Consider the following 21,035-nt stretch of genomic DNA (forward strand, 5'->3'; position numbering starts at 1 on the left):
TGATGCTTTTACGTGTCCTGACTGGGATTGATCCACAACCATGGCTTATCTGGACGTTGCTAAAGCAACTGAACTACCTGGCCAGGGCGGTAGAGTGCGTGTTTGCAACAATTTACCAAAGTGAGGTCTGGGCACTTCTACCATTGCCATGTCTGAGACACATTCAAGTTGTCATCTAGCTGAGGCCTTGATCAAAAAAGCCATCACAGGGCTGCCCGCGTTATAGTGGAGGAACACATTCCTCGCAGGTGACCAGGCTGTCACCACGCGGCTTCGGGAAAAGCATCTGGCGAGTCGCAGTTTTGCCACAGTGGAACTGTGTGACCTTGGGCCAGTCCCTTCTTCCTTCAGGAACGCTGCAGTGGGCATTAGTGCCTCCTCCCGGATCGGTCTATGCTCTGGGGACGACCAAGGGACCTGGAAAACATTCTACCCTGAACGTTTACTGATCTCTGAAGACACTCGCGTGGGTGAGCAGAAGAGAGAGAATCCAGGGTCCCGGCGCGTGAGGTCCCTCGACCCGCGCAACGGCTCTCGCGAGATCTCCTCCCTGAGCTTCTTGGCGTCAGCCTCTCCGCGGCCGTGGCGGAGGCACGTAAGCTACTCACAGGGGCGGCCCGTATCCCTCCGCCGCCGGCGCAGCCCGGCCCTCCTTCCCTTGGCCCGCCAATCCCCGCGCCTCCCGACCTGCCCCTCGGTCTGGGCCCACCCCGCGCTCGGGCGGCCCCACCCCGGCGGCGCCGCCCGCCCGTCCACCCGCGCGTCCCTCGGTCCACCTGCAGCAGGCTGCCCCTCCGGCTGCGCGACCGGGAGGCGCCGGCCGAGCCCGAGGCCTGGGCTCTTACTCCACGGCGGAGGGATTCGCGACGGCTGAGGAGGCGGCGCTGAGCTAAGAAGGAAGAGGCCCCTACCGCGGCGGCGGTGGCGGCTGCTCGGGCGGCAGCGCATAAAGAGGCCGCTGCCGGGTGATGCGGTGACCGCTGCGGCAGGCCCAGGAGCCGAGTGGGCCTCGGCCCTCAGTAGGTCCCGCCGGGCCCGCGCTTCCGAGCCCTCCATCTTCTGTCGACCCGCGATCACCGAGGCGGCCTCGCTCTCCTTCGCCCCTTCCCCGTCCCTTCCCTGTCCCCGTCCCCGCTCCGGGGGCGGCCGCCACCCGCCTCCCGCGATGGCTCTGAAGAGAATCCACAAGGTAAGCGGCCGAAGGTCGGCGGTGGGTTTGGGCCGCTGGGCGAGCCAGCTGAGCAGGCTCGGCCTGCACTTCCCGCCGTCGTCTCCGCCGGGCTCGCGGCCTCTTCGGACACGGCTGTGGGCAAGGGCCTCGCCGGGCGGCCTTCACACCCCACTCCTAGTGATGGCGCCCGCGAAGGCCCCGGCGCGCACCCCGCGCTTAGGCCGGAGGTGCGTGCGTCTGCCCAGCGTTTCTCCCCAGCCTCCTTTCTAGGTTCTGCGTGATACGGTGTCCCAGGGTCTCTCTCCGGCCTGGGACTGCTGCGCTGGAGGGCCATTGTCCGAGCTGCCAGGAGTGGGGGCTGGGGCTGGGGCTGGGGCGTGGGGCAGCCCCTTCGACCGAGGTCGGAGGCGCTCGCCCCATCTTTGCCCGTTTTCTCCCCCACCCTCTTCCTGGCCCCTCCACAGAACCACCTGAGCTTGGGGCCGGTATCTCAGGTAGACTGAGAAAGCCTTTTTGTCCGATCCACAAGTATTTCTTAAGTTCTCTCACCTCGAGGCAGCACACTTCGGTCCACTCTACTTGTCCAGAAACTGTTAGAGTGGGAAGTTCAGAAGGAAACAAAACACGAGTCTTTTGATGGGGAGGGAAGTAGAGGGAGAAGCATTTTATTCCTTGAGATTGCCAAACGTAGTCAGAAATTAACACTGCAAGTTTGCAGGAATTGATCTAATAGAAAAGCTGTTAAGTTGGCAAGGGTAGAGGTAGAAACCTGAGCATTGAAAGCCACTGGAGAAAACTACGCAATTTTCTTTTAAGATTAAATTAGGTGATACGTTCAGAAGAGACCGTTTTAATTTAGAAGGGATTTTGTTAGATTTTTCCATTAGAAAGGACTTCTTTGCCCTTTAAGACAAAGGGTTCTTTATTTAGTTATTTATACGGAGGTTTTCCTAATACTGCTTCTAGAATATTGGCTTGGCTTAAAATTTAGGGTACCCCTCCCCTAATATTGTGACTTTCTAGTGCCTTTCACTATCTTCTTTTTTTCCTTTAAGGAAGTGGGGAAGTGCCACTGGTGATTTTTGTTTGGTGTTTCACTTGGCTGTATTAAACCTAGCGACTTTGAAAGATGGATGGAGATACAAGGGGAAGAGAACCAGTTTTCACTTTGCCTTAAACTCAGTGAAAATGCAGGTTGTTGGACAATTTAAACACTGCAGCTCAGCAGTTGGTCTTCATTTTCATTCTTGATAAAAGACCTTTAAAGTGACATTAATCCCACCTGGTTACTGTAAATTAGGTTAGATGCTTACCAAATTCTTTTGGCTTCTTTGATTTCTAACAAATGAAAAAGGGCAGAATTTAGAAAGTAAATCTTGTACTGAAACGAAGCAGGTTATTTGTTAAAAGAAGCTCGAACCTTAATCAAATATATCTTAAAGAACCATTCAGGGGGCAGGAGCACATCAAGGAATGGTAATCAAAGTAAAAATGTACATGCATCATTTTTAAGGCTTTTAGGAATTACTAGATTCCTATAGAGGCTAGTTGGGAAGTTGTCAACGTAAGATTCTACCTGTAGAAAATTGTGCACTTATTTTAAAACCTAGAGAGGAGTGAGTATAATGTGTGATAACTTACAGTCAAGAAATGTAGCCTTTCATCTCTACGTTGATTGATACCTGTGTTTCTTTCAGAGAGGGGAATAGCTCTCAAAACATGAATTTTAACTTATAGGTATATTTGCCCCCAGTATTATGGTTTCTTTGAGTTACATATTCTCTAGATTTTCTCTAAAATATGGCCATATAAAAATTTTAATAAGGAAAATCAAGGTTATTCAATGATAATTTGAATTTTTGAAACCCAATATTAACCTTTTTTCTTCCTGGTTTATTACCTAGAGCCTTCCTTAAGTATGGTTCAGCTTCTGAGACTACCAGGGATTAGAAAAATATAATTTATTTGGTATACTAGTCAATAAGATTGTGAAAACAAAATGGAGGTTTTCCCCTCAAACTTTTTGTGTGACACCAGTTTTAAGTTGCAGACTTACCTAGGTATGGATGAGATCATCCTGTCTTATCCTCAGCCCTAGTAATGTATCTACAATGGAATCCCCAAAAGACTTAGGTTTAGGTGGCTTATATAATTGGACTTGGTCTTGAACCTTCCCAATTATCATTCTCTGGAAAAACTAGTTCTATTTGAATACCCTCTCAACGATCAGAACTGCTGCATCAGGGTTCTAATAAAATTTTGCTAAAAACAAGTACATTTGACATGTGGCATCTTGAGGAATTCCTTATCTTGTTTCTTTGACAGAGGGAAATAGTATTCTGTGAATTTGACAATGCTATGTCTTATTTGGAAAAAGCTTTTGATGGACTTCATTTTGATATACAGTTTAAGATCTCCTGACCTATGTTTTAACAGTGTACCAAAGAGGGTCATTGTGAACATCCAGTGTAGTTTTGTGCAGGGATCGGGACCCTCTGGGATTGTTTGTATCTACAGCAAATGGCCCCAGCCTGGTATGTTTTGAGGTTTTTCTGCTGACTTTATTAGTCTTGAGCTTTGATTTTGTTGCTTTGAGTGTTTGCCTCTAGCAGCACCACCCCCAGACTTTTTCTAGTTGGCTGCATCTCATCTGTTGTGGGCTGGGAAACCAGATCACGGAGCTTATTAAAATTATGTCTAAAATAAGATCCAGTAGGCTCTGAATGAAGAGGGCTTCATGTATTCTGTGAACTGTGTGGTCTCTTTGGCTGATCAGAGATCGCTTCCTGTTTTTCTTTTTACTTTTGTTAATACATATGCAGGAGGCTTTTTGGTGCTCTTACAGTACCATAAGATTGAAATACAGGGTTAATTTCTTTATTTTTGGGAACAGTTTAAGGCTGAATATTTTGAATCTTAGAGGAATTAAAGATAGACCAGTTAGAATACTAAGAACTTTTCTTAACATCAACAGTGTATTGTACATTTTAATGGTATTCTGCTAGTTATAGTTAACATTTGTTATACATAGCTTTACTGCCAGGATCATTACTTGACTTAGTCTATTTCTTTTTTTCCCCTTCAAAATATGTTTTTATTGATTTTAGGGAGAGAGAGAGACACGGATTGCACATTCCCTACTGGGGATCGATCCCACAATACAGGTATGTGCCCTGACCAGAATTGAACCAGCGACCTTTTGGTACATTAGACAGTGCTCAACCAACTGAGCCGTACAGGCCAGGACTTGATTTAGTCTGTTACTATGTTGAAGATTTTAAAAAATATATCTTCCAATTACAGTTGACATCAATATTTTTACTAGTTTCAGATGTACAACATAGTGACTAGACATTTATATACCTTACAAAGTGATTACCCCGATATAGTGTACACCTGACACCATACATAGTTATTACAATATTATTGTCTATATTCCCTATGCTGTACTTTATGTTCTCGTGACTATGCTTATAACTGGCAGTTCGTATTTCTTAATCCTTTTCACTTTTTTTCACCCATTCTCCCAATACCCCTCTCAGTGACCATCAATTTGTTCTCTGTAACCATGTTAAGATTTTTATGACTAGCTTCTGTTAAGGCTCCTTAAGAGTCAATAAGTAGCCAAAACCGGTTTGGCTCAGTGGATAGAGCGTCGGCCTGCATACTGGAAGGTCCCAGGTTCGATTCTGGTCAGGGGCATGTGCCTTGGTTGCGGGCACATCCCCAATGAGGGGTGTGCAGGGGGCAGCTGGTCGATGTCTCTCTCTCATCGACGTTTCTAGCTTTCTGTCCCTCTCCCTTCCTCCCTGTAAAAATCAATAAAATATATTTTAAAAAAAAAAGTCAATAAATACGTATATACATACATACATACATACATACATACAATTCTCAGTAAAATAAAGATTTCAAACTCCGATGGTTATAAAGGTCAGGCAGGTAACCCCAGTGAGCAAAGAGAATTGGGGGGTTGGGGGTGGGGGTGGGGGTGGGAGAGCTAGAAGTTGCATGTGCTGTCAAAAGAGGGCAGCTGCTACCCAATCTCTCCAAGTGTTGCTATTGCCAGAATCTGTGAGCCTAATGTTGCCAGATCTATCTTCCTCCCCTCCCCTCCCCTCCCCTCCCCTCCCCTCCCCTCCCCTCCCCTCCCCTCCGCACCCCTCCGCACCTCTCTGCACCCCTCCCCGCTCCCTGGAAGCCACAAATCCAGATTTTTGACAGCCAATTCAAATTTTATTTGATTTTATTTTTTTTCCAATTCAAATTTTAAAACAGCCACCGCATTCTTTTGGTAAGTTGGTAGGCACCAGTTTAATATGTGAATTAAAAATAACAAAAGTGAGGTTCAGTAAGTAATTAAGAGTATAAGGATTAAATAATTTAAGCCGTATTTTCTATCTTTTTAAAAGTTTCAAAGTATTGCTTTATGTAGATGGGAAAGATTAGGTAGTTTATGTAAACTTCTAATTAACTTTGCTTAGGTTTTATATGGTTATGTCTAAAGTTGTAGGGAAAGCCAATTTAGTAGATGCACTGATTCCATAGAAGAAGTTTACATCTTAATCTTAACTTCATTATGATGTGTTCATGTTATGAATCATCTTTCTGTAGGCTGCGTACTTTCAAAATGTCTAAGATTTGAACATTACCAAAGGTTGATTCTTAAAGATATGGGAAAGGAGTTGAAACACTTATAAATATACTAAATTAAAAAAAATTATTTTAAAATACTGTACTAGAAGTGTGATACAAGTAGTATTACATTAATGTTATCAGAGGTAAGGGTTGAGTGAATTCCAGTCAAAATGATGAAACAAAATTGCAATAGTCCCGTGGAGTACTGGGAATCTTGATGTAATCAATGGTTGGCCTAAGATAGCTGTTTGAATTAATTCTGTCTTGGAAAGCAGACATACTGTCTTACTCCAAAAGGAAAACTTCTTGAAATCTCCAGGAAGTTATTATTTTTATTTGTTTGTTTAGAAAAGGATGCTTTACTTTACAAAAATTTCATTGAATTGAAAAACCTTGCCTTTTCTAGGTTGCTATTTACATGTAATTTAAATAGCCATCATTGAAGAAGAATTGTTACTAAATCTAGGTTTTCTTTTAAAAACATGTATATATATTATATATATATTTATTGATTTGTGAGAGGAAGCGAGAGGGAGAAAGATAGAAACATCAATGATGAGAGAGAATCATTGATCAGCTACCTCTTGCATGTTCCCTGTTGGGATAGAGTCCACAACCTGGGGATGTGCCCTGACCTCTTGGTTCATAGGTCAGTGCTCAACCACTGAGCAACACCATCCAGGCAAATCTAGGTTTTCTTTAAAGTTTCCCCTGAGTATTACTGTACTGTTGCCTGATAAAGAGGAAGTGTTGACAAAGTCCATTTCTGGATATTTTAGCCTAGAGAGAGAGGACTGCTAAAATATCCTAGGCAGTTCCTAGGCAGTTCTTAGGATAGGAATACCTGACTCATGCCTGATGCTGCCAGGAACATCTGCAGAAATGCAGAAGCACACTTGTTTTTTCTGTAGAAATAAAGTTTTGCTGGTTAGGTTCCTAGGCTAACCTTCAAAGCCATAATAAATGATAACAGAAAAATAAAGTATAATTTGTTCTTTTGACTACAGAGTCATCGAGATATCAAGTAATCTATATATATAAAAGCCTAAGCGACCGGCCAACTGGTAGCTGTGACATGCACTGACCACCAGGGGGCAGATGTGCAACACAGGAGCTACCAAGCTGCAGTGACTTGGCAGCTGAGGTTCTTAGGTGATGCACCTGGAACCAAAGAAGAGGGAGCCTGATTCCGGAGTGCGGCACCCGAGAACCACCCTCTCACAATCCAGGACCCCTCGGGATGTCGGAGAGCCAGTTTCAGCCTGATCCCCGCAGGCCAGTCCGAGGGACCCCACCAGTGCACGAATCCATGCATTAGGCCTCTAGTAAAATCATAAATGTTTAGCATTGCAACACATCTCAGAGCTGCTTTCTGAAAAGGCCATGTGACTTACTGGGGTTGGATCAAGAACCTGGATTTCTTGACTGTGTCCATTGTCTTTTTGGCAGGCCATGTACCCCTTATATAGCAGTTAAGTTAGGTATGTAAATAGAAGATGCAGTCTTTTTCTTTTGTTCAAACAATTGGGTATTTAAAGCTATGTTCTGGAACCAGAAGATCTTTTCCTTAACATCTCTTTATTGTTGGAGAGGTATCTCTAACTCCCTTGAAACTATGCAAATTTTGGATGTTGTGTCCTCCATATATTCATGAGTCAAATGAGTTTTTTAATCTCTCTAAAAGATTAAGAATCACTTTCTTGCCTCCTTAAACACTTTTAATCTCAGTAGGTGACCCAATTACCTACTTTACAGAGAAAATAGAAGATTTTTTAAAAAATATATTTTATTGATTTTTTGTTTTTTATTTTTTTTTACAGAGAGGAAGGGAGAGGGATAGAAAGCTAGAAACATCAATGAGAGAGAAACATCGACCAGCTGCCTCCTGCACACCCTCTACTGGGGATGTGCCCGCAACCAACGTACATGCCCTTGACTGGAATCAAACCTGGGACCTTTCAGTCCGCGGGCCAACGCTCTATCCACTGAGCCAAACCGGTTTTGGCGAAAATAGAAGATTTTTAAGTGTGAATTTTTTTTTATTTCCTTTGAGGCCTTTCAAAACAAAAACAAAACCGCACAGCTACCATGTTTAGAGTACTCTGTATCAGAATTACTTAATCTGAATATCCCTATTAGAATTCTGTTCTCCCTGGTTAGATGAGACAGTGGAGACTTGGAGAAGTACCGTATTTTCCGGCATATAAGACGACTGGGCGTATAAGATTTTCCTGGGTTAAAAAGTCATTTTATACGCCGGAAAATACAGTAGTCCAATATATCTAATCCATTATATCTAATCCCATTAATATAGTCCAATATACCATATTTTCCGGCGTATAAAACGACTTTTTAACCCAGGAAAATCTTATACGCCCAGTCGTCTTATACGCTGGAAAGTACAGTAAATAAACTTGCCTATCATTATATGGTTATGGTAGGAAGAGCCAGGATTTAGATTAAAGCATTTTTGACTACAGAGCCAGCCATTGCTCGAAAATTACCTTAATCATTGTTCTTTCTCTTTTCTCCAGCCTCTTTTCTCTGGATAAGCTATACTTTCCCCTTTGTCAAGCTAACTTTGGTTTCCATTTTTTTCTTTCTGCCAGATCCTGTGCTCCTAGTTCCAATGTCTTCTCTACTAATTCCCCTCAGCACCCAAAGTTATCCAGGATTTTCCACATCCTAAAAACAAAACAGACAAAAAAACCTTTAACTCCCTTCCCCCACTAGAGCCAATGCCTTCCTCTTCTTTATCCTTCCCATCTCTGGCATTTCAGTGCTCAAAAGTTCTTGAAAGAATAGTCTGTTCAAGTTTAGTAAGGTTACTTAATTGCCAGATTCAGTGGATACCTCATTTTTTATTTAACTTTTGTAACAGTTAACATGGTTATCACTCATTTCCCTCAGATGGTGATAAACTGTCTCCTCTTTCCTCATATCTAGTGTTTTCCAACTTTATTAGAATACTTTTCAAACTATTATTATTGATGGGCACAAATGAGTTCATGAAATAATGCACACTTGGCTTAAAATTGACAGCACAGCCCTAATTGGTTCGGCTCAGTGGAAAGAGTGTCAGCTTGCAGAGTGAAAGGTCCTGGGTTTGATTCCAGTCAAGGTCATGTACCTTGGTTGCGGGCACATTCTCAGTAGGAGGTGTGCAGGAGGCAGCTGATCGATGTTTCTCTCTCATTGATGTTCCTAACTCTCTATTCCTCTCCCTTCCTCTCTGTAAAAAAATCAATAAAAATGTATATTTTTAAAAAAATTGACAGCATAAAGGGCACCAGGTAAATTAATAAAAATATATAATCAAAATATCACAAGCACAAGTTTAAGTAAATTATTTAAAAACAAAATATATTAATATGGACCTTCATTCATTGTCGTTTTGTTATAAAATAAAATACACTTGAATAGTGTTTTCTTATGTAATAAAAGGGATCCTCATCAGGTTCTGCATTAAATATGTTATTGTATATTGTTTTCATTATAGTATAATATGAAAATTTGTTTCAAACAGGTGCATTGTAGCAAAAAAATGAAAGCTGCAAATTTCCAATATTTATACAATTAGTTTAGTACCAACATTGTTTCATAGGCCACCTAGTTTAAAAAACGAGAAGTATATGCTTTGCTCATGTTTATCTTAAAATAATCTCACTTGGGGTTTAAAAATCGAAGGACTGATTTTTATTTACATTCCTTTTTTTTTTTTTAAAATATATTTTATTGATTTTTTACAGAGAGGAAGGGAGAGGGACAGAGAGCTAGAAACATCAATGAGAGAGAAACATCGACCAGCTGCCTCCTGCACATCCCCTACTGGGGATGTGCCCACAACCAATGTACATGCCCTTGACCGGAATCGATCCTGGGACCCCCCAGTCCACAGGCCGACGCTCTATCCACTGAGCCAAACCGGTTTTGGCTACATTCCTTTTAAAAATTGAATTTATTGGGGTGACATCCTATATAATAAAAAGCTAATATGCAAATTGACCAAACAGCAGAAAGACCAGTTGCTATGATATGCACTGACCACCAGGGGCAGATACTCAACGCAGGAGCTGCCCCTGGTGGTCAGTGCACTCCCACAGGGGGAGCGCAGCTCAGCCAGAAGCCCTGAGCCAAGCTCATAGATGGTGAGTGCAACGGTGGTGGTGGGAGCCTCTGCCACCTCTGTGGCAGCTCTAAGGATGTCTGATGATGGCTTAGGCATGCAGCTGTCAGTTGGACATCCCCCAAGGGCTCCTGGACTGCAAGAGGGTGCAGGCTGGGCTGAGGGACCTTCTGCCCTCAGTGCACAAATTTCATGCACTGGGCCTCTAGTTAGTTAATAAAATTACCAGGTTTCAGGTATACAATACAACAATACATCATCTGTATATTCTATTGTATGTTTGCCACCCCAAGTCAAGTTTCCTCAAAAGTCACATTCTTCTAGTGCAGTGGTTCTCAACCTTTCTAATGCTGCGACCCTTTAACCCTTTGTACTTACTTGCTTTTTTCTCGATTCCTGCTACCGATTTTAACCGTGTCGAGTGACTCGACATCCGAGTGCAAAAGGTTAATACAGTTCCTCATGTTGTGGTGATCCCCAACCATAAAGTTATTTTCATTGCTACTTCATAACTGTAATCTTGCTGCTGTTAATGAATCGTAATGTAAATACCGTATTTTCCGGCGTATAAGACGACTTTTTAACCCAGGAAAATCTTCTCAAAATCCGGTAGCTGTACACCACCACCACCCCCCACCACCCCCCCACCCCCCCCACCCCCCCCCCACCCCCCCGCAAGCCGCTGTCCCAGTGCTGGAGCTGAGAGTGAGTACCGTATTTTCCGGCGTATAAAATCCCGGCTTTTGAGAAGATTTTCCTGGGTTAAAAAGTTGTCTTATACGCCGGAAAATACGGTATCTGTTTTCCAATGGTCTTAGGCTCTACAGTGGTGGTTCTCAACCTGTGGGTCGAGACCCACAGGTTAAGAACCCCTAGCAGGGTCGCCTAAGACAATCGGAAAACACAGATATTTACATTATGATTCATAACAGCAGCAAAATTACAGTTACGAAGTAGCAACGAAAATAATTTTATGGTTGGGGGTCACCACAACATGAGAAACTGTATTAAAGGGTTGCGGCATTAGAAAGGTTGAGAACCACTTCTTGGTGACATTGAGGTGGCTGAAAGGGTCGACCAGCATCCTATGCTGAGGGAACTTGGCCTTGATGGGCCTGGAAGGTGGCTGCCCTGAAGGCGCAATGTACCCAAACTCCTGCGTGGCCAGTAGTGATTCTCTGCCTCCATCTCCAGGCAGACCAGATTCTGCTTCGCATGGAAGGACACAGATTGCAGTCGCTGCTGCTTTTCGATCCACTGCTGGCCAGGAATGCGGTTGTGGCATGGGAGCGCTGTTAGGAACATGGTGCCAGTCCTGCGCCTCTGCACCCCGGCTGATGCACCGCTGAAAGTGCCAACTTTGATTTTTATTTATAACTTCCATATTCTAGCTATAAGTCAGTGGGGAACGGGTTAGTATATTAGAAATATTTAACATACAATAATTTTTGTTAAGTAACTTCTCAAATGTATATTGAATTATAACAAGAAGTAAAAGATTAGTGGAGTCAAATAGTAAGGCCTATGATTAAATGTTTTTGTGCATCAGAACATTGGTTATCATTTGCTTTGTGTGTGCAAGTTTCTTGAGGCAAGTTATTCCTTTAAATCTGCAGAAATATGTAATATTTCTTTTTTTTTTATTAATATTTCTTAAAAACATATTAAAAGTAGCCCCAGCCAGGTGGCTCAGTTGGTTGGAGTGTAGTCCCTCACACCAAAAAGGTTGCAGGTTGAATTCTTGGTCAGGGCAGATATCTAGGTTGCTGTTGGATCCCCCAGTTGGTTGGGGCGTATAGGGGAGGCAACTGATTGATATTTCTCTCTCTCTCAAATTTGTAAACATCCTCAGGTGAGGGTGGGTTTTTGTTTTTTTTTTAAGTATTAAAAGTGGACAAAATTTAGGTCAAAAAATATTGCCACCTTTATTCCTATAATACATATTAGTATCTCAAGAGAAATATTACTGTAATGGAAACAGTTCTAATTGGTCCTGCTGAGAATCATTTTCCTACAGTCATTGTACTTTTCCTTATACAGAGAATGTATTCTGCTGAATTCTTTATTCATCATTGAAGATCCAACAGAAATGGCTTCTCTGTGAAGTATGCCCCAGACATGCAGGCAGTAGGGTTCCATTTTATAACTGTTTCTTAGTATTTGGACATGATTGATTACTCCCCCCTCTAGCCTGAGCTCTCCTGGTCAAAGTCTGTCTTAGTTGTTATATTCCCTTCATATTACTAAGTGTCTGGTGCAAAGTAGGCATTCAGTTTTGCCAACAACATTCAGGAAATGCCAACAGCAAGTGGTGTGGTGGGGACAAAATAGGATTTTGGAGCACCGTGCTTACTGAGTCATGTTCTAACACTGTGGCCTTAGGCAACTCACTTAGCTGGTTTTCTTTAGCCTCAGCTTACTTGTGTACAGAATGGGGATAATGTCACATACCCTGCAAGCCTGTAGAGGGTGAGTAGAAAGAAAATATGGACTACATAAGGTAGTTTTTGCTTTGAAATCCTCACCCAGTGATGTTTTTATTGAGTGTGTGTGTGTGTGTGTGTGTGTGTGTGTGAGTGTGAGAGAGAGAGAGAGAGAGAGAGAGAGAGAGAGAGAGACAGAGAGAGAAATAGAAACATTGATCTGTTGCCTCCTGTATGTGCCCTGACCGAGAATTGAACCTCAACCTTTTTGGTGTAAGGGAAGACACTCCAACCAACTGAGTCACGCGACCAGGGCAAAACATAGTTTTTAATATTAATTATCTCTGTGGCTTAACTGCCCAGTAATGTTGATCCATGGAATTGGTAGAATCTTGAAATCTTAGGCGTCAGTGTTGTCTGTTTAGCATTTCACTTCATTGCTACCCCAAACAAAAAAAGAAAACACCATGGTGTTGTAAAAGTAATGTCTTATACTACTTCTAAGTGGGAAACAGGACTGAATTCCAAATTTTTTTCTTCAGCAAACTTCAAAATATTATCTCCTGAATGTGTTTCTAATACATGTGATATTTTTGTTGGTTTAGAAGTGAAAAAAATTCTCTTTAACATCTTATAATAGAAGTATCTGCTGGTGTCCTTTGAGCACTTCCCCCTACCACTTGAAGAGCATCATGCCAGTGTAAATGATAGTATTCTTTTGCCAACTTCGTAAGGGCTTATATCAGATGGCATTTTTGAAAAATCAGAGTTGTTTTACAGAAGTGGCAATGATATCTGTTTAGAAGTAGATTCCTTAAAATAATAGTATTCATAGATTTCCTTTAGATTAAATGTCTCCTTATTTATACCATCTATATTAGTTTTATAGGGCTGCTCTAAATTACCAAATAACTAAATGGCTTAAAACAAGAGAGTTTATTCTCTCACAGTATTGGAACCCAGAAGTCCAAAATCAGCAGGGTTACACTCCCTCTGGGTTACACTCCTTCTGGTGGCTGGCTGTTAAGCATTCCTTGCTTCCTTAATTTGTAGCAACATCCCTTCAATCTCTGCCTTCATCTTCATCACCGTCCCCACTGTGTGTCTTCTCTTTTGTCTCTTATAAGGACACTTGATATTAAATTTAAGGCTTACACATATAATCCAGGATGATTAAGATCCTTAATTAAAAAAAAAAAAGATCCTTAATTTTTTTAAAAAAATATATTTTTTATTGATTTCAGAGAGGAAGGGAGAGGGAGAGAGAGATAGAAACATCAATGATGAGAGAGAATCATTGATCAGCTGCCTCCTTCACACCCCCTACTGGGGATCAAGCCCACAATCCGGCCATATGCCCTTTACCAGATTCAAAGCTGGAACCCTTCAGTCCACAGGCTGACGCTCTATCCACTGAGCTTAACTGGCTAGGGCATGATCCTTAATTTAACCCTAATCAGGTAGCTCAGTTAGTTAGAGTGTTGTCCTGATACCCCAAGGTTGCAGGTTCAATCCCTGGTCAGGGCACATACAAGAAGCAACCAATCGATGCATAAATAAGTGGAATAACAAAATCGATGTCTCTCCTTTTCTCTTTAAAAACCAATAAGTAAATTTTTAAAAAATCCTTAATTTAATTACATCTACAAAAGACCCTTTTTTCCAAATAAGGTAACCTTCACAGGTCCCAGAAATTAAGATGTGCCACGTATCTTTTTGAGGACCATTCAATCCAGTATATTCTCTAACTACAACCTGGGCATGTACCCTGATTGGGAAACAAACCGTGACCTCATGGTTCATAGGTTGACGCTCAACCACAGCCATACTGGTTGGGCTAACTTTCTAAAATTTTGAAACAATTTCAAACCTACAAAAGTTACAAATATAATACTTAGAATATTTTTTCTTTAACCATTTTAGAGTAAACAGTCAACATGATGCCTCATCTAACCCAAATACTTTAATGCGTATTTCTTACAAACCGTGACATTTTGCTACACAATCACATTACAGTCATCAAATTAGGAAATTTCCATTGAGATCTCACTGCCATCTCATTCCCAGATCCCATTCAAGTTTTGCCAGTTGTTCCAATAATGTCCTATAATAATAGGAAAAGATCCAGTCCAGAGTTATCTTGCATTTAGTTATCTGTCTTTAGTGTCTTTCATTCCCTTAGTTTTTCCTTGGCTTTGTGACCTTGATACTTTTAGAAATTATAGTCCAGTAATGTCAACCCATGAAATTGGGGGAATCTTGAAATCTTAGGTGTCAATATTGTCTGTTTAGCATTTCACTTCATTGCCACCCCAACCAAAAAAGAAAAGGAAAAAAACAACACAACTCCATGGTATTGTAATAGCAATGTCTTATAAATATTTCAGTTATTTTGGAGAATGACCCTCAGCTTGGGTTTGTCTGATATTTTCTCGTGATCAGATTTAAGCCATATATCTTTGGAAGGAGTATCAGTAGCAGTGCTGTATCCCATTCTTTGTATCCCATCAAGTAATGTATGATCTTGGTTGGATTCTGTCAGGGGGTATGCAGTTTTACTTTGACCCATTACTGGGAATTTTTACTTCCATCCCTTGACTAAGGTGATGTCTACCAGTATACCTTTTCCCTTCATAGTGAATAAGTGACTTATTAGGAGACATGTACTTACCCTGTTTGTATTTTTTTTAAATCTAATCCTGCATAGGAAAGTACCCAGAACTTAGCTGCTTAAAATAACAAGCATTTATTGTCACATAATTTCTGAAGATCAGGAATTTGAGAATGTCTTAGGTGGTTCTAGCTCAGAATTGCCTGGGGCTACAGTTCAGTACCACAGGGCTTACCCTATAATTCTTTTCAGTATGGGTATTCCTTTTCTGACAGTGAGAAACATATCTTCTATAGTACTTAATATATTTATTTACTCATTTGATCAGTTCCCATGTATATAATCAACCTCCCATTGCTGTGGCTCACCTACATAGATACCATTCTTACTTTCTGCAGATGCCCTTTATAACTCTGTCCTGACTTGGACATCCTGTACTGGGTCATGCCCATCCCTCTGTGGATGTCCTCACCATTTTTATTTTTTTTTAAATCCTCACCTGAGAATATTCTCTCCATTGATTTGTTTGTTTGTTTTAGAGAGTGGAGGGGAGGGATGGGAGAGAAACATTGATGTGAAAGAGACACATCAATTGATTGCCTCCTGTTTACACCCTGACCTGGGCCTGGCATCAAGCCTTCAACCGAGGTGTACATGCCTTTGACTGGGAATGGAACCCTTGACCCTTCAGTCAGAAGGCTGATGCTCTAACCACTGAGCCAAATCAACCAGTGCTTTTTTTTTTGTTTTTTTAATCCTCACTTGACATGCTTAGAGAGAGGAAGGGAGAGTAAGATAAAAAGATCAGTGTGAGAGAGAAACATCTATCAGTTGCCTTCTGTACGTGCCCAGACTAGGGATTGATCCTGCAACCTTTCAGTGCATAGGACAAGCTCAGCCAACTGAGCCATTTGGGCCAGGCACCATTTTTAAACTAAGTAAAACACATGATTTATTTGACATAAATAATTAGATTAAAAACTATTTAAAACAGTAGTGCTAGTCATGTAGAACATAACTTAAAACAGAAGTTCAACCCAGTGATGGTGACCTCATAGTACTTTTCCAAGCTAGGGAACATAGCATTTTCTATAGCCCATTCTTGGAGAAAACTAAGACCATAATTTTAGTTTAGTATTATTCTTCTGACACAATTTTTGGTAACTCTAGTAATCAGTAGTCTCCTAAAAATACCTGGAGTCCCGAAGTTTCTTTTTAAAAAATATTTTTTTTTATTGATTTAGAGAGGAAAGGAGAGAGATAGAAACATCAGTGATGAGAAAGAATCATTGATCGGCTGTCTCCTGCATGCCCCCTACTGGGGATCGAGCCCGCAACCCAGGCGTGTGCCCTTGACCGGAATCGAACCTGGGACCCTTCAGTCCACAGGCCAACGCTCTATCCACTGAGCCAAACCAGCTAGGGCCCGAAATTTATCTTTCATTAGGAAATATTTTATGTATAAAAAAGTTTTTAGCACAGCCAGCATGGCTCAGTAGTTGAGCATCGATCTATGAACCAGGTCATGGTTCGATTCCTGGTCAGGGCACATGCCCAGGTTGCAGACTCAATCCCCAGTGGGGGGCATGCTGGAGGCAGTCAATCAATGATTCTCTCTCATCATTGATGTTTCTCTCCCTCTCCCTTCCTCTCTGAAATCAATAAAAAAAATATATATATATATTTTAAAAGGTTTTAGATACTGATATGGCCAATATCTATGTACTTTCTGCTTCAATTTAAGATTCAGACCTACCTAATTTAGCTTGAAGTGTTAAAATTTAGTCAGGAGCGATGGCTTCTCTTGATAATTAAGGAGCTTGACATCTGCATATTTAGAAATATTCATGTTTTGATAAGGGTGCAGTGTTGTAAGTGATGGGGAATTACTTCCCCTTCTTTACTTATTGCATTAAGGCAATAATATATCATCACTTTTTTTAGTAATAGGCCAGATTCCTGTCCATTGAAAGATTATTTTTATATTTAATCATTGTGCTTCACTTTTGTGAATAATAAATAATAAGAACTTTTAAATTATTGATCTTACCAGGACTATATCGTATGTTTTTAGGCTCTTTTTAAAATTGTGAATTGCTGTGATAAGACTGATTAAATTGGCTTAAGACAGAAACTTGAATTTCTTTTCAAGAGAGAAATAGTTTATGACCTTTATTTCTGTCATATAAGACAAACCTCTAATAAAATCTGTTTGACTTACAGTGGCAATCCCGAAACATGCTTATGCAGTACCTTTTTATTTTTTCAGTGTATGTGTGTTATTTTCATTCTTTGTTGAATCTATAACTTAATGTGGAAACGAAATTGTATGAGGTCACATACAAATAAATAGTATTCCTTTGATAGATGGTTAAGAAAATTGTTCAAACTTTGAGGAACAACTTGAAGCTAGCATTGTTTATTGGCATTTGGAAAGGAGCCAGCTATTAGTTTTTTAGGTTGCACCATGAACATAACTTGATCTCTCTAATCTTAGAGCCTGAGATAGGACCACCAGTAGTGGTGGCATTGTTTTTTACTTTTGTAGTCAGTGTTTTCATTGTATTCAGTTTCCAGTATTGCTGTTCAATCCAAAACCATTCTAGTTCCTGATCCTATATATGTGAACAGTTTCATTTCTTTGTCCTCGGTGTTGTAAAATTTCATGATGTGTGGTGGTGTAGGTCAATTTTCATTTATTTTGGGGGGTATTCAGTTGATCTTTTTTGAGCCATAAATGCATGTTCTGAAGTTTTGAGATCTTTTCTTGAATCATTCTCCCTCTCCCCCATGGTTCATTAACTTCATTTTCTCTGTTCTCCCTTTTTAAAAACTATTTATGAATGTTGGACTTTGTGGACTGGTCCCCACCCTCCACCCCCACCCCCTATTTATTGGGATTTGCTTATTCTGGATATTTCATATAAATTGCATTATACAATATGAGACCTTTTGTGTCTGGCTGCTTTTGTTCAGTGTTTTCAAGATTTAGCCAAGTTGTAGTATGTATTAGTATGTAATGCCTTTTGATAGCTGAATAATACTATTCCATTGTATAGATACTACACATTTTATTGTTCTATTTATGATCTGATGTGCATTTGGGTTGTTTCCACTTTGTAACTATTAAAAAATACTGCTATGAACTTACTTTTCAAATATTTTGTGAGCATTTGTTTTCATTCCTCTTGGATATGATATATACCTACGAGTGGAATTGCTGAATTGTGTGGTCATTCTATGTTTAACTTTTTGAGAGCCAAACTGTTTTCCAAACTGGCTGTACTATATAACATTCCCACCAACAATGTATGAGGTTTCCAGTTTCTCTACATCCTCACCAGTTTGTTACTTTATTATTTTGGTGATAGCTTTCCTAGTACATCTCAAGTGTCACATCGTTGTGATTATGGTTTGCATTTCTCTAATGACTAAATGATGTTGAGCATCTCTTCATGTGCTCATTGGCCATATACTAGTATATCCTCTTTGGAGAAATGTGTATCCTTTGCCCATTTTTAAGTTAGGTTGCCTTTTTATTGAGCTGTAAGAATTTCTTATATATTCTGGATACTAAAACATTATCAGATGTGTAATTTGCAAAGTTTTTCTCATTTTGTGGGTTGCCTTTTCACTTTATGGCTATACAAAAGTAATCATATTCACAATATTTAGTTTTACTTACTGATTTTAGGGAGAGAGACAGACAGACAGACATCCATCAATTTGTTGTTCCACTTATTCATGCATTCACTGGTAGATTCTTGTATGTGCTCTGACCAGGGATTGAACCCACAACTTTGGTGTATCAGGACGACTCTAACCAACTGAACTGCTCAGCCAAAGCTACCATACAATTGAGTGGTAATAAGTACATTCATATTGTTGTGCAACCATTACCACCATCCATTTTGGGAAATCTTTTATCTTTCACAACTGAAACTGTATACCCATGAAATAATAACTCCCCATCCTCTCTCCTCTCAGCCCCTGGCAACCACCAATCTCCTTTTTCTATTTTGACTAGATTTCTTATAAGTGTAATCATACAGTATTTAACTATTTGTGACTGACTTAGTTAATTCATCCATTTTTAAGGCTAAATAGTATTCCATTTTATGTATATACCCCATATTGCCTGTCCATTTATCTACTGTTGGACACTTGGGTTGCTTACATTTTTATTTATTTGTTTACTAGAGGCCCAATGCACGAAATTCATGCAAGGGGCTTGGCCCTCACAGTCCCCCGGCTTCATTCAGAAGGACGTCCAGCTATCCGGTCTAATTAGCATATTATGCTTTTATTATTACAGATAAATTAATCCTCAGTCAAGGATAATTTTTCCATTGATTTTTAGAGAGAGTGAAAAGGAAGCGACCGGGACTGGGAATCAAACCTACAACCCAAGTATGTGCCCTTGACCAGGAATTGAACCTAAGACCTTTTGGTTCACTGAGCAACACTGGCCAGGGCTGGATTGTTTACACTTTTTAGGTATTCTGAATAATACTGCTATGAACATGGGTGTGCAAATTCTCTTTTAGACACTTCTCTTGGGGTATATACCTAAAAGTAGAATTGCTAGATCATATGGTAATTCTATTTTTAATTTTTTGAGGAACTGCCATACTATTTTCCACAGTGGCTGTACCATTTTACATTCCCACTAACTGCACAAGGGTTCCAGTTTTTCTACATCCTCACCAACAGTTATTACCTGGTGTTTGTTTTGTTTTGTTTTTTAAAATATATTTTATTGATTTTTTACAGAGAGGAAGGAAGAGGGAGAGTTAGAAACATCCATGAGAGAGAAACATCAATCAGCTGCCTCTTGCACACCCCCTACTGGGGATGTGCCCACAACCAAGGTACATGCCCTTGACCAGAATCGAACCTGGGACCCCTGAGTCTGCAGGCTGACGCTCTATCCACTGAGCCAAACCGGTTAGGGCATGTTTGTTTGTTTTTATAGTAACTGTCTTTACTGGTGTGAAATGGTGGTCTTTTATCTATTTTACGTTAAGTTTGGTAGATGGTGTGAAGTAGGAGAAATCTCAATTTATCGTTTGTATGCATTAGTTCTCCTAGCACCACTTGTTGAAAAGACTACTCTTTCTCCCACTGAATTGTTTTGGCAGCTGTGTCAGAAACCAATTGGTTATTGATGTATGGTTTTATTTCTGGACTCTCAATTCTTTTCTGTTGATCTATATGTCTGTTCTTATGCTAGTACCATACTGTCTTGAATACTGTAATTTATATTAAGTTTTGAAATCAGGAACTGTGTGTCTTCCAACTTTGTTTTCCCAAAATTGTTTTGTGTTTGGGTCTCTGCCATTCGCACATGAACTTGAGGATGAGCTTGCCATTTCTATAAAATAAAACAGCAAAAAAAAAAACAACAGTTGGAATTTTTATGGACATTGCATGGTTTTGGACTAGTCTTCCTATATTTTCATTTCTACTTTCCATCTTTGTCTTTTATCTACTTTTTATTTTATTTTTCAATTACAGTTTACATTCAATATTATTTCGTACTAGAGGCCCAGTGCATGAAATTCGTGCACTCGGGGGGGGGGGCAGTCCCTCAGCCCAGCCTGCGCCTTCTTACAGTCCGGGAGCCTTCAGGGGATGTCCAACTTCTGCAGAGGCAGGAGAGACTCCTGCCACCGCCAATGCACTGTGAGCTCGGCTTCTGGCTGAGTGGCGCTCCCCCTGTGGGAGTGCACTGACCACCAATGGGCAGCTCCTGCATTGAGTGCCTGCCCCCTGGTGGTCAGTGCACGTCATAGTGACTGGTTGTTCTGCCGTTCAGTCAATTTGCATATTAGCCTTTTATTATATAGGATTAGTTTCAGGTGTATAGCATAGTGGTTAGTCATATACTTTACAAAGTGGTCTCCCTGATATTTTATTTTATTTTTGTTAATCCTTACCCAGATATTTTTCCATTTATTTTTAGAGACAGTGGAAGGGAAGGGATGAGACAGAGAAAGAGAAACATCAGTGTGAGAGAGACACATCGATTGTTGCCTCCCATATGTGCCTTGACCAGAGCTGGGG

At 40.8% G+C, this 21,035-nt stretch overlaps 1 protein-coding gene and 1 long non-coding RNA gene across 3 annotated transcripts in view; both read left to right on the forward strand.

Annotated features, from left to right (window-relative positions):
* The first annotated feature begins 714 nt into the window (after positions 1-714).
* Positions 715-21,035, forward strand: part of UBE2D2 (ubiquitin conjugating enzyme E2 D2) — a 48,563-nt gene continuing 28,242 nt past the window's right edge. Inside the window, exon 1 of one of the 2 annotated variants that reach the window (XM_008141580.3) lies at positions 715-1,189. In XM_008141580.3, coding sequence (XP_008139802.1) covers positions 1,166-1,189 — 24 coding nt within the window. In that variant the 5' untranslated portion in view covers positions 715-1,165. Of the gene's footprint in view, positions 1,190-4,284; positions 4,336-21,035 lie in introns of those variants that run through there. The other variant, XM_054717928.1, reaches the window with a different exon arrangement.
* Positions 7,091-11,486, forward strand: LOC129149487 (uncharacterized). The gene is made up of 2 exons (XR_008556389.1): positions 7,091-7,290; positions 11,130-11,486. It is a non-coding gene; the product is annotated as an uncharacterized LOC129149487 (long non-coding RNA).

The sequence above is a fragment of the Eptesicus fuscus genome, chromosome 6 (genome assembly GCF_027574615.1).
Source record: "Eptesicus fuscus isolate TK198812 chromosome 6, DD_ASM_mEF_20220401, whole genome shotgun sequence".
In the NCBI taxonomy this organism is placed as follows: domain Eukaryota; kingdom Metazoa; phylum Chordata; class Mammalia; order Chiroptera; family Vespertilionidae; genus Eptesicus; species Eptesicus fuscus.